The sequence below is a fragment of the Phoenix dactylifera genome, chromosome 4 (assembly GCF_051530095.1).
Source record: "Phoenix dactylifera cultivar Ajwa chromosome 4, Ajwa_hap1_PhDact_Kaust_v1.1, whole genome shotgun sequence".
Lineage (NCBI taxonomy): Eukaryota > Viridiplantae > Streptophyta > Magnoliopsida > Arecales > Arecaceae > Phoenix > Phoenix dactylifera.
The window spans coordinates 6772029-6785731 of record NC_143193.1 but is presented as its reverse complement, the minus strand read 5'-3'; the positions used below and the strand labels follow the sequence as shown (position 1 = coordinate 6785731).

The 13703-nt window shown below is 34.7% G+C and overlaps 1 protein-coding gene across 1 annotated transcript; it reads left to right on the top strand.

Moving 5' to 3' along the window:
• The first annotated feature begins 3515 nt into the window (after nt 1-3515).
• LOC103696450 (UV-B-induced protein At3g17800, chloroplastic-like) lies at nt 3516-13473 on the top strand. Its single transcript, XM_008778083.5, has 3 exons — nt 3516-3863; nt 5223-5506; nt 12486-13473. The coding sequence occupies exons 1-3, from the start codon at nt 3714-3716 to the stop codon at nt 13276-13278; spliced, it is 1227 nt and encodes a 408-aa protein (XP_008776305.4). The 5' UTR covers nt 3516-3713; the 3' UTR covers nt 13279-13473.
• Nucleotides 13474-13703: the final 230 nt, after the last annotated feature.

Below are 13703 nucleotides of genomic sequence, written 5' to 3'. Positions count from 1 at the left end.
ATAGTAAAATCACAAGAGCATTCATGTAAAATCATGCTTACCTTCACAAATACTAATAGAATGATACATCTGTGGATATATGAGAAGCAAAATCCAGTAAGAAAAACATTCATTGTGCAACCATGCACATACTGTTAGGACCAAAACATATATTCCAATTAGAAAATGAAATGTAGCTGTACATGTTACTTAATATACACCTAATTGTTTCAAAACAAGGTATTATTTAATAGATAGTTGTGATAAGAGCAACCATGAGAAAGGAATCCTAAAGGGACCAAATGATATGATTATCCAACCTAAATGCTATGAGAATTAGTACTCACATAACATGACTCTGGCGAGCCATTGAAATGGAGACCATATTACGCAGACATACAACTATTCCTTTTGTTATTTATCAATCTTGACTTGTTCTTTCCTTTTCTTCTTCACATTTATTTTTCCATCTTTTTGTAGTAGAAGATTCTTCATTCAGTCCATTAGACCAATATACTGATATAGAAATTTCATACATCTCTATCCTAGTGAAATTGATCTTTAAGACAACAAAAGAAGGATCATACCACACTAGTGATTATAACAATAGCCTTTCAAATATTCTTAAATCTATTGTTTCTTTTCTTCTTAATTTTCTTAGAAAAATAAATATATTATATTTTTCAGACCCAATAATCATACATTTATATTTAACAATATATGAAAATCAAATTGGGTTGCCTATTTGATCTTTTTGGTGAGTTTATTAGATCTTTTTAAAGAAAAAAAACAAACAATTAATGAGGCATATTACTGTAATTAATTGCAAGAGAATTTCATATATTCTAGTTGCCAATTACAGAGAGAAACTTGCACCCATTTCAAATGAAAAAGAAAACATTTCATTGAAAAAAAGGAACTACATCAATAACCAGGCAAATTGTATAAGAATCCTGTTTATTTTTTCAAAGTCATTAGATTACATTAGGTCTGCATCAAGTCAGGTTGGATCAAGGATTGGCATCACACTCTAAATTCAATCCATATTTGGATCTGATTTAAAAATAGAACAAAAGCCAAGTCCAATGTCAATATAAAAATAAGAACAAATTAGGTTTAACATCTATTATATCTATCCATTGTTTGGAATCAAGAAGATCAAAAAAATTTATCTGGCAAACATTTCCCAGTGTCATCCTAAGTTTTGTCTTCGATTCCGGAAGTATAAAATCTCATGTATAAGCTAAAGTGCGATTGTTCGTTGTCTTGGAGCAATGTAGGATTAAAGCAACTATGATCTTCTATATATGATTGAAAATATCTAGAAGTTCCTCAGAAAACACTTATTTTTTTGAGATAATTCAGTAAAACAATATTTACAATTGCATCGTTAATCAATTGATAATCTTCATTTTTTTTTTAATGAAGAGGGAGGCAAAGCCACCCGGCTTTTATTAAAAAAGTGGAGTTTATAGAAAGTATTTATAAAGAATTTGCAAGCAAGAAAACATAAAAAAATAATAATTTTTTTTTACAAAAGATAGTGGTCTATAAGTAGAACTGTTAAACTATTCAACAAGCTGAACAATCTCATAAGTAATTTGAAGAATTTATGTATCTTGAATGTGCAACTATATAAGCTCTGTATTCTGATGTGAGTTAGCTTTTTTCTAAAAACATGGATCAACATCTCTCGACGTGCGATGTCAATACCACGAGGTTATTCTCAAGTTTGAGATGAGAGTCAAGCAGCTTCTTTGAATATAGATGCTTCAAATTGAAAAAAAAAAAGATAATTTTTTTCTGCAAAATGTATTGATAATCTTTATTGTTGATGACATCTTGTAGTCCTGCCAGCCTACCATTCTCTCCTCCAACATCATTATCAATCTCATCACGTGAGCTTCCAAAATGATCAGTCCTATGTGTATGATTTTTTTTTTCTTTTTCTTTTTTTCTTTTATTGATAAAAGTATATATGTTATTTCATATGTAGACACCTCAGATGTCCTCTTAAAAGCTCCTTGCAGGGGTTGATGGCTCTCCTGTTGTGAAAACGCTTGTTCGATTACCTTCTCAAATCAACTTGCATGACCACCCTCCAGGAAAATTCAAATTTTTTTTTTTTGTATGGTGTCTAATTTTTAGAATATCATGGTCGTAAAGTACTCCAACTCCAACCCACCTTCCAGAAAGCTTTTTTCCTTAACATGATCAAAAACTTCTAACATGATCAAAAAATAAATGAAAAATGCTATGCTTACTAAAAAAATCCCTTGCATACCACTTATGCTCGGATGTGTTTGGCTGAAATGGCAGTGCCTTGTTAGTGTTTAATCAAGTGAGCAATAGAGCCCTAGTTAAGCAAAATGGAGCTCCGAATGGGTCCCTCACCTGTGGGGTGAATACCAGCTATTAAATGAAATGCATTATTTCTTTAGACATTTGCGACTTATATTGTTATTTTATTTACTTTGTTCATATGATTTGGTCAAAAAAATAACAAAATTCTACCCACATAATATGAAGCCTAAAATCAGATGGGCTTGGTCTAGGTAAAATGGTGCAACTTGGACGCGATCGGGCCCAGGGTGAGCATTGTTGATCCATTGGCAGGTTGGATTGGGTTCGAGCGAAGTTCTATGAACCTTGATATATGTACTTAATCCAATTCGTTCTTTAGAATTCCAACCTTAATACTGCCTCTCATATCTGACACAGACTCGCAACTCAGAAATTTTTGTACTGTCGGAAAAAGATTTGATATCATGAGGGACATAGCCATATGAATCAACTCATATTACTAATTCATCTAAACTGAAATGGAAAATGCTTTGGTTGTTGTTTGTGGTGATGGACAAGTATGGATACAAAAGAATTGGATGATATGTGTCTAGATCTGCTTTTATATCCAATTCAATTTAGAAATAAATATAAATATTAGTATATAACTAATACATTATTCATATTTATATTCATCAAAAAATAAGAAAAAACAGTTATGAATCTAGATAGTAACTATCTACTCATTATCAAAATATTCGGCTCCATCTGCAAATTTGTATCTGAATATTCAGCTATGTTTGCAATAATGTATAGGCTTATATAGGTCTCAAAAATCATAAAAGAAAACATGTGCTAATATTAACATGATTTAAACTAAAATTTACTTTTATATAATTATTTTGATGGTTTGTAAAGTTTTAACTATCCAAAAAAATTATTTGCAAAGCCCATTACGTGCATATCAAAATTCATAGGGTCTATAACTATTTTCTTGGCAACTCCATGCTCGACCAATTTTTATATTTGATTATAAGTTTCACAAGTTGCATCATTTTTTTTTTCACAAACAAAGGGGGGAGCCCCACAGCATTACTTTAGTATCTACCTGTGATTAATATTTATTTTCATTCAAAATATGCATATAAATCTTAATATTTTTTCAGTATATAATATAAATCTTAATATCTAATTAATAGTATAATATATATATTAAATTAAAAATAAATATGAATATGGATATACTTCCGCGTATATCCGCTTCAGCGTGCTGGTAAGCCGCGCCACTTGGCGTTCTCATCCCAGCGGAGAAAGAAAGGAGGAGGGGGACTCTCTCCTCTTCTAGTTTTCCTCCTTCCTCCTCTCTCTCTAGAATCGCTCGAGACATATCTCTCTAGGGTTTCTGGGAACTGGGGGAGCTCTCCTGGAGTCATCTAGGGTTTTGGTCGCCCATGGACTGCTGCACTCGCTTCAGGGCGGCCCCCCTCATCGATGCTTCGGCGTTGGTGGTGAGGGCGGTAGGTCGTCGTCGCCATCGTCGTGAGATGGCTTTTGGAAAGATTGGATCTTGCGCCACTCTTCGCCTTACCTTGGGTTCCCAGGTTCTTATCTTATTTCCTTTTTTTATCTCCTTTGGAGGGAGGCGACTTTAACTAATTTTGCTTAGATTTTTGGTGGATTCGAATAGAATTTACGGGATGGAATTCGATGTGTGGAATAAAAGATGGCTTCTTTCTGGCTAAATTATTGTTCTTTTGAGAAAAAAGACGTATTTCTGGAAAGAATTTTTGTGAAATTTCTGATATACATGACGTTCTTGTTGGGTTTTGAACAAAAAGATTGGTTTTTTCCTCCTACTTCTTCTCCTTCTTTTTCTTTTTGTGGATTTCTGGGCTGTGCTTATTGACTATTTAATTGCCTGATTTTTATATTCGAATTGTTTTGGAACTCAATAACAGGTCCTGTGAGTTGATATCAACTTGTTCAGTATAGTCTGATATAATCATCATTTCTTGCTGTTCAATGATAGATTCCAGTATTTTTTTCGTGTTGTCATTGCAGATAAAAATCTTCAAAATATGATTTTTAGTTCAAAAATATTCAGGATTTTTATTTTGCTTTATTTTATTTTATCAATTTATTTTGAGCCAAAGGCTGCTAAATAGTAGACAAAAGACTACAGCATCATTGATCCCTCCCAGGATCTTGATACATCTTCTGCAGTAGTGCTATAAGAAATGCTCTTTTCCTCTGTGTCTGCTCTTGATGGGTTTTATGCTACCTGATCCACTTCCATGTTTTGCGCCCCAGGAATTTTTGTGACCTTATATCAGGTTATCCTGGAATTTGTCTCCTGTAAGTGATGCTGCATATCCCAAGGGCCTTTCAGTATCCCCATTAATGAGTTTCACCATTCACCAGACATTGGACATCAATTTCAACTCATATCACTTCTCAGCAATTGTTAAGGCTTCCCACTTGTCATTGTTGCAAATCCATTTTATCACCCATTTAAGACCGAAAACTTTTGGAGAGGAGTTACTTGGTTTCTGCAGGAAAGGTAGTTAAGAGGGATATTTAGGGAAATGTTAAGATCAGGAAATAAGAAATTTCGGTTTGATGTATATGTTTTAAAATGTTTTGTGCTTTACATACATATTTGCTTTACCCTAAGTTTTTTGTGCAGAGGCAAAAGCTTTTTTTTTTTTTTTGTATAATATATTTAAACAGGACAGTAACCATCATTTCATTTCATATCTTGATGCTTTATGTTTCTCTTGATGGAAAAAGATTTCCTTTAGTGCAATGTAAATATCTTTCCATTGGCTCCAATATCATAGAGTAGGACAGGCACCCTTTTTAACATTTATATTCTAATTAGTGCTCGCAAACTTAAGTGTTTTTAATTTCCTATGTGATCTCTCTGAGGGATGAAACATTGTTTACTTTTAATTTTTCAGGGATTAACCAAATTCCATCAGAGCCATAGTTTTGCTAACCAAAGAACACCGACAAGTATTACACTTGCGAGTGCAGAGTCCAATGAGTGTGAGTCAGGAAGTGTGAGTATGCCACTTGAGCCAGTTTCACCAGAAGGAAGGTTCTTGTGTGGCATTTTAAAGAATCAACCTCATATATTCCCAGTTGCTGCAGCAAGACAGCTGGAAGAATTGGCTAATGATAGGAATGGCGCCTTTGTTCGCTGGGCACATAGCATGGGTTCTGAAGAATCTTATCTTCATAGGTCAGTCCCACTTCCCTTTTTAAATAGCTAATATAATGTATGATTTATTCCTTTAGTCAGACAGCATTATTTTGTGGAAATTATTTCTGTGTGCGATCTCCTGTGTTCCTGCTACTTTTACTTCTATATTGATGTTCTGCTGAATGATTGTGATCCTTGTATTAAGCCTACTGAATGGAACAGCAACTAAATTTTGCTCGATTGTGATGGTTTACAGTATTATTGTTCAACTTTCAGTGAATTTTAACTATGTCTTAATTCTGTTTGACATTTCCTGTCTTGTGTACTGATATGCTGTACAGGGTATAATTTTCTGTCCTGGGCAGCCTTTTTGGTCATGGCACAGAATGAAGCACAGATTTTAGTGCAATATGTTGAAGTTTCTGTCCCCAACAGTTTGTAACTTTAAACTTCATTATGTGCATAATAAGCTAAGATGACTTGATTAGATATATCAATCGTAAATCTTAACCCATCCATAATTTTAAATTTTGAAAGTTTGTTAAAATATAATGGATCATACACATTTTAGCAAGTCCGATTGTGTTTTCATGGAATGATTTAATATGCATAAAGAAGTTATCATTTTTTTTTCCTTTGTTTTATTAGTAATTTAAAATTTGACTATCTTACTCATGCATGCAAACAAAGAAACTTATCATAGTTCCATAGTTGAGCAAATCACCATGTAAGATTAATTGCAGGGAAAAAGAAACCTGAAGACACATGTTTTTCTTTACTTAATCCATTGTATTCACTCAATCTGGACCACTTAGGCTACTTCCACTCCAGCAATCTAGCCACTTAAAGAAGCACAAAGTGGGCAAAGTAACCAAACCTAAAAGCTAGTTCATCTAGGCTCGTCAAGCCTAAAATAAATTCACATAGGCCCACAGAACTCAGCAGACCCACTTGCCTCCTATCAACTCAAAATAATTCTTTTAAATTCTCTAATCAAAACAAGTGCAACAAGCTTAATTCTGGAATAGTAGAATACCTAAACATCACCACATCACTTCATGATATACAAGATTCATAGCCCCACAATTTCCTGACCTCCCAGGTACATATTATTATTCCTTATTTGTCCTGCTCCTCATCAGCATAATCACTTCCCTTGCAGTTCATCCAATGATATCTAACAACCTACATCACTAGACCAACTTGCTCTTTTATGAGTTTAGCATCTAACAAACTAATATATATCAATAAACTTGTCACGCCTAACCATCTTATACATGTTTCATTTCGACCCTTCATTTGTATTGAACTCTCCCTCCGTTTGTATTTAAACCTCTATGTGTCATTTCCATCTTAAACACATGCTCAAGAATCTGTCCTTATTTCTCTTTCCCACTCATCCAACATTTGCTACTCTCACAATTTACAAATTTGTCCACCATTCATTGCATCAAATCATAGCAGTGTCTAAAAGAACCCCATTTATTCTATGATAATAAGAATCACTTACTTGTGTTAGACTCCTTATTGCTATCAAAACTATCTAGTCTTCAACGCTTAAGTCCTCATATGGATTTCACCTACCCATTATTGCCCTATGTTTGGGATGTATTGGGTAACTCTGAGGACCATTAATGAGATCGGAGATAGCACTGTTGCATCATAAAACTGCTAGGCATTTGACTGGCAACTAGAGAAAAAGGGTAGTTTAACTAGTTGACAGAAATTATGAATTCATATTGTAGTAGTTGACAGAAATTGTGAATTCATATTGTAGTGAGTTATAAGTTGGTTTATGGCCTTAGGTTAATTAGGTGTCAATTGGTTGTGTTGGTCAGCCCAACACTATCAGCAGCCAGAAATTTGATTTACTAAATATGTGATAATTTAGAAAATCAAATCTATAATTTATTGAATAAAGCATCAACATGTTTCAAAAATCACATTAATTAGGGCTTGGTAGAAGATTTTATGATCATTTTACTGATGAATTATCGGAATTGTTGAAACTATGATTTTGGAATTCCATTTTTAAAGATGATTATTTTGGCTGAATCAAATTTATTTTGAGTCTTTTTTTATCAGTTTAGGAGTTCTGGCCTCTAAGAATCCTGGATTACTAGGAAATGCTGTGGTTTGTGAATACTAGCCTTTTACCCATTATTTGAAAACAAGTACTAAAACCTCTTCTTCCTTCGGTGCATATTGCTCTTAAAACTGCGCAGACTAGATTTTTTTTGCTGATTGCACAGTTGGATTTCATATGAATTTAAATGAGCCTCGGTGGATTGCGAGGATGCTGACAAGTGACCCTCTGTAAGCATGGTGGATTTTACACATGAGCAACATTCTAGGTAGCATGGGTCCACTACTGGTTGTCTTTCTTCACTTTACCTCCTTGTTTTAGTTTTATTCTTGGTAGATTCCCTTTATTTTCTCATTGCCTTCATAAATTCTCTAACAAACTTGCTTTCACATATTCATTTGATCTCATGTGACCCATCAACACTACTTGGTTCCACATCACCTAGTCTAAGGGTGGCAATTGATGACTGACTTTGCCAACTCGACTTGCAGCCGGCCTGAGTTAAGTTGGTTTAGGCTTGGCATCAATAGGTTTGGGTCAACAGGTCCTTAATGGATTTATCTGACTTGAAATGAGCCAGGTCCAGGTTTAGAGTCTTGACCCATTTAATTTGTTTTGACCAGTTTAATAGTTGGGATGGATCGACATGGTTATGACCTTTTCGATTTATGACCCGTTTAACAAGTGTCAGACCCATCTAACTGTTAAACCATTCAAGACATGTTTAGGATACTTAACCTGATTTGACATGCTTATTAAACTAATTATGTGGGCCGGGATGGGTTACTTGTTTAATAAAAAGGTGGGGTTCAATTCTGGATTTTTGATCCATCTAATAAATGGCTTAGGTTTGGGTTGACATACTTCTGATCCGATCAATTTTCCACTCATAACATAGCCATTCACCATAAAATATTCGTTAACCCTCTTCACCAATTATTAAGAGACGAATATACTTGACTAATAGTATCAAATTTCTCTGACTTAAACATATTTGATCCTCATCTTGATCATTTCTTCATTTTTTGAATCATATCCATCCATCCTAAGCAAAACAACCGTATAACTTCAAATCTATCTGTTCTCTCTCTTCTTGAACCTATTGTATAAAGATGATTAGTGTCTTTGTAAATACTGATTAATTCCAGAACCTGCCAAATCTTAATGAGTAGTAGGTTCTACAAATTCTCATCTTATTCAATTCTCCATTTTCTAATTTGTATATATCCTTAGCCATGAGAGTTCGTCATCTTAGTATTTTACCTAATACTATCTTGTAATTTACAAACAACTCTCACTAATCCCTTGAAGACAACTTAATACTTGTCTTCAAATGCGTGAAAAAATTGTCCAAAAATATCTGGAAAAGCATTGGCGGAGCCAGGATTCTAGGCACGGGCCCATATTTATTTTCCAATCTAATTATATAGATATAGATAGGGGTGCAAATGGGTTGGGTCAGGTCAGGTCATGAGTGACCCCGACCCAATCCGATTTCTTGTTCGGGTCCTAATTTTAGATCCAGATCCGACCCAACCCCATAGAAGATCGGATCGGGTTGGGTCAACCGCTACAATTTTTGATCCAACAGGTTATTCGGGTGGGGTCGGGTCCATGTATAACCCGGACCCAACCCAAAAAATTCAGGTCCGGTTTGGGTCTATTTCAGATCTGGGTCGGGTCCAGTCGGGTCAACCCAACTATGGTTTTAGAATTTATTTGCACCCTCGTGGGCCCAAATAATTTTACAGATTCGGATCGGGTTGTAGGATTGAATTTTCAAAATTATTCAAATTTCAAATGGGTCAGGTCGGGGTGGGTTCTGAATTTAGTAAACCCAGACCTGATCCGAAAAATAAAACGGGTCCAATTTTAGGACCCGATCCGGCCCCACGGGTCCTCCAAAACGGGTCGGGTCGGGTCTAAACGGGTCACGGGGCAACTTGACCCATTTGCAGCCTTAGCTATAGAGGATATAATTGGCCTCGTGAACCCTGTAGTAAACATAAATTTCTTGAGACTAATAATTGTGAATTTCATAAGGTAATTATAATTACAGTCTTGTAAACTGCAACTTGCTATTTCATTACATCCACTAAATAAAACAAGTAACTTGTTGATCCTCATACGTAAAGTTGTCTTGGGAAATCTAGGCTGAGAGAGAATGAGAAGGTAAAGGACACATTGTTAGCAACTGTTGTATCCTCCTTGTGTTCTCCCTCCTTAATCTCCTAATCTTTCTAAATCTGTGCTCCTTTCTATTATCCCTTCTATTACTTTATGTGGGGATTTTTTTTTTTTTTTTTTTTTTGGGGGGGGGGGATTGGGCAAGTGGGACACCTTCCCCACCTTGAATTGCGTTAAATAGGTTTTCCATTCTAATTTTTTGTTTTGAAAATCAAAGGGTCTACTAGATTTATTAGTGAAAATAGACGGACATATGCATCTAGCATTGAGGGTGTTTGCCACAAACTTGTGGAGGGACCTTAGGCTATAAACTTTCGTTGCAGATGATTTGACTAAAATTTTTGGACCTTTAACCAACAAAAATTTACTCATATCTATGTTTCTCAATTGACCATAATGGTGCGGTCAAGAATTTTGAGCTCCACTGGATTTGATTTGCTAGATTCATTACTGCACATAATATTTAAGATGATATCTCTACTCCATTCGTCGAGTTACAGAATAACCTTCTTTCTTTTTCATTTCTTTCATATGATTTAATTGAGATAATTAAATAATTACTTCAGGTATCATTGGACCAAGCTACGTCATGCATATACCTCCATCTCCATGTACTAAATTGTTGGAGGTTGTGAGAAGGGAATTCAAAATGCTTGCTTGCAATAGCATCAAAGTTAGTCCTGAATAGGAACTATTGACATATGAGATTCATAGAGCTGACTCTAGATAGGTGGTAAAAATGCTTTGTAGGCACAGTTTTGGTCAAATAACTCTCTCACTCACTCTCTCTCTAAAATTAAAGCTTTTACATTCTCTTTCAATATCAAAGAAAGTTTATGTCAACTTGTTGATCATCTATATCTACTTAATCTTAGATCCAAAGTCGATGTAAATGCAATAGGGGCACTATCCTTTTTTTGTTGGATATTTGGGAATCTTAAGTGCTCCAGGAGAAGTCAAGCATATATTGAGGCAAAAGATGGGATCTGCAGTGTTTTTTTTTTAATTACATATTTCAATCCATATAGAACTAAAAAATGAAAGGAATCTTCTAAAACATACATTCATCTTGAGGAGATGTACAGGTAATTAGGAATTGAACCCCATCTCTTGTTATTTAGTCTACAGGTAATTTAACTTTTCGGACTTTTGAGATATCATCTTGTTTCTGTTTGATGGTTTTTGATGACAACTACAAGGAGTACTCGGAGATATCGGGAGAGATGCAACGTTAGTTCCTAGTTTCAATTATAGGAATAAAGGAATACAGGTATTCATTTGCATTAGCTATGAGAGGAATTTTAGAACCTTTTGCTTGGAGAAAAGCTCATGCAAATTGTGCTTTTCTGGAATTATACAGTGTGGATGATAAGCTTGGGTTGTGAAAGACACATAATAGAAGTGGGAGTTTAACATAGGGAGAAGTCAAGGAAGAATGTGAAACCAGATGACATTAATTAACAACAAAAGCAATTAAGAAAAAAATCAAGTTTGTTCTTCAAAACTAAGTTCTTGTTTCTTGAGGTAGCTTAGAACGTTCAGATTCAAGCCTTTTATTTAATCTATTTAAATCCTGATCATTCAAAATCATGAAGCTCTGGTAATGAAATTTGGACATCCCTATAAATTGGTCATAAGGTCTTCTGCATATGCTCGAATACGAATTGATAAATGAACTCTTGTTTTCCTGATTTTTCATGTGCCACAGTCTGAAGCTGCATCAGGAATCAGTCTTAATTAATGAATACCTAATTCTGGGTTTTATTTTTAATGTTTCACCTGTATCATCTGGAATCCAATAAAAGAATTAATACAAATCTTCGCAACTACTTTAGAAGAAGTGCTAGATAGATGCAAGGTTAGATCTCAAGTTCTAGGAGATTCTGATACTGTTGTCGATCAGGTTCATGTATGTAACCACTGTTCATATAAATATCTATCACTGCAAATCACATCTCAGGTCTGAGAATATATGGAAAAATTTCAGTCACTCTTGTAGCAAACTGGGTGCCGCTACAGAGAACCACTTTTCCAGTAATCTTTTTCTACTATTTATTTCTTTTGTTTTAGTTTGTTGATTGGTAGTGCCACTCTAGATGTTGGCCCTTATATTTTTCATGAGTAGGTAATATTTTCAAAAACTTTTGCTGTTTAAATTACTGTGGTTAGGTTACAATGTAGAAACATGTAGAATTGCAAGTTTTTACTCTTCAAGGGACAGTCCAAAGAAGCATAGTTCACCAAGGACATTCTTTTAGGATTTGAACTTTTAAAGTCCTCCCAATAAAAACACCTCTGAAGAGTTTCAGTTTGATACTGTCTCAATTACTATGAGAGTGCAATCTTTCTTCACACCTCACAGTGAAATCCATTTTACTTTTGTGCTATGTTAAGACCAGATGATCTTATCTAGTCTTTTATGGCTTACTTAGTTTCACTATGGTTTGTAGGGTCTTATATGATTTACCCTGCAGCCTACCTCCTTAAATAGTTATCAAGAAATTTCAAAGGCTTGAATTGGTTATTTGCATTATTTTTATTTAAAACATGATTCCTCTGTTAGTTTCTTTGTTGTGTCTAAGAATGTTGTGTCTAAGATGTTCAAAGAAAAAGTGGGTCTTAGTCTTAGTGAAATTGTTGAAAGCACTTCTCACCATGTTGATTATTTTAGCTAATGTAACTGATCCCATACTTTGTTGAATGCCTATAAACTTTTTGATGCATATTGGTGATTTTTGAAACTAGGAAAATAGCAGAAATGAAAGATTGCGAGTGTCGAATTGCTGTTGAGGAGGTCATGTACATGTTAATTGTTGCCAAATTTTACGAGATCAAAGTCCCTATGGTTCCCAACTTATCCGAATGCATCAAATATGCCAGACTAGATATGTCATCATCAAAGGATGCAGAGCTAGAGTCTATCCACGACTCAGAGATCTTAGAGATGGTAAGAGAACATCTGTCCAACATTCTTAAATGGAAAGGGAAAATTAATCTCATGGAAAACTCGTCAATGATACATATCAAGAGGGTACAGCTTGGCCGGATCTATGCAGCTTCCATTATGTATGGATACTTTATAAAATCTGTTAGTCTGAGGCATCAATTGGAGCTTAGCCTTGCTCGGACTGATGAAGATTTCCCTTTGGGCCAATTAATGAATTCTGAACTTTTCAAAAAGGAGCAGGAGGAGAATTTGGTTGCTCTTGGCTGTTCTTTTGATATGGCATCTTCCTTGCATCCCAGTTATGATAGGAGAAGAAGAGTTGAGAAGCTGAGAAGTTACATGATGGGGTTTGATTCAGAGACCTTGCAAATATGTGCAAAACTACGATCTCGAGAAGCTATTAATCTAATCGAAAAGCACAGTTATGCTTTGTTTGAAGACCGTCAGAAGAGCACCCAAAAGAATGATGGGAACATTATTGTCACATATTCTGCATTTAAGAGGTTGGTGCTGGAAGCTGTTGCATTTGGTTCTTTCCTTTGGGATGTAGAAAAGTATGTTGACTCTATTTACATATTGAAAGCGAATTAAGAGTAGTACTTCTTGGAAAGCTCATTAAGTTGTACAGACAGTTCCCTTCTTTCTTCTTCTTTTTTTTCCTAAAAAAGTTTATTTTAGGTCAGAAAAACTGTTTTAGCTTGTAGTTGATTTTTTGTACGTTAATGCATAATCTTAGACACAGTTTCTCATGGTAAAATGGTTGTTAAAACATAAATTAATTACTAAGTTCAGTGTAGTATTTTTGCATTGCTGAGCACTGATCTGCTTGTTGTTAGCATTGTGGCAGTCATACCTGCTGTATTGAGGCTCTCTTTTTGATTAAATAGACAATTGGATTTGGATGCAATGAATGAGAACAGGGTAGAGTTAATGGCTTGATAGAATTTATTCTTCTATTGATCTTTCTTAGAAAATGAAAACTTATAAAGTATTCTTCTTATTCTTTTGAATATTTT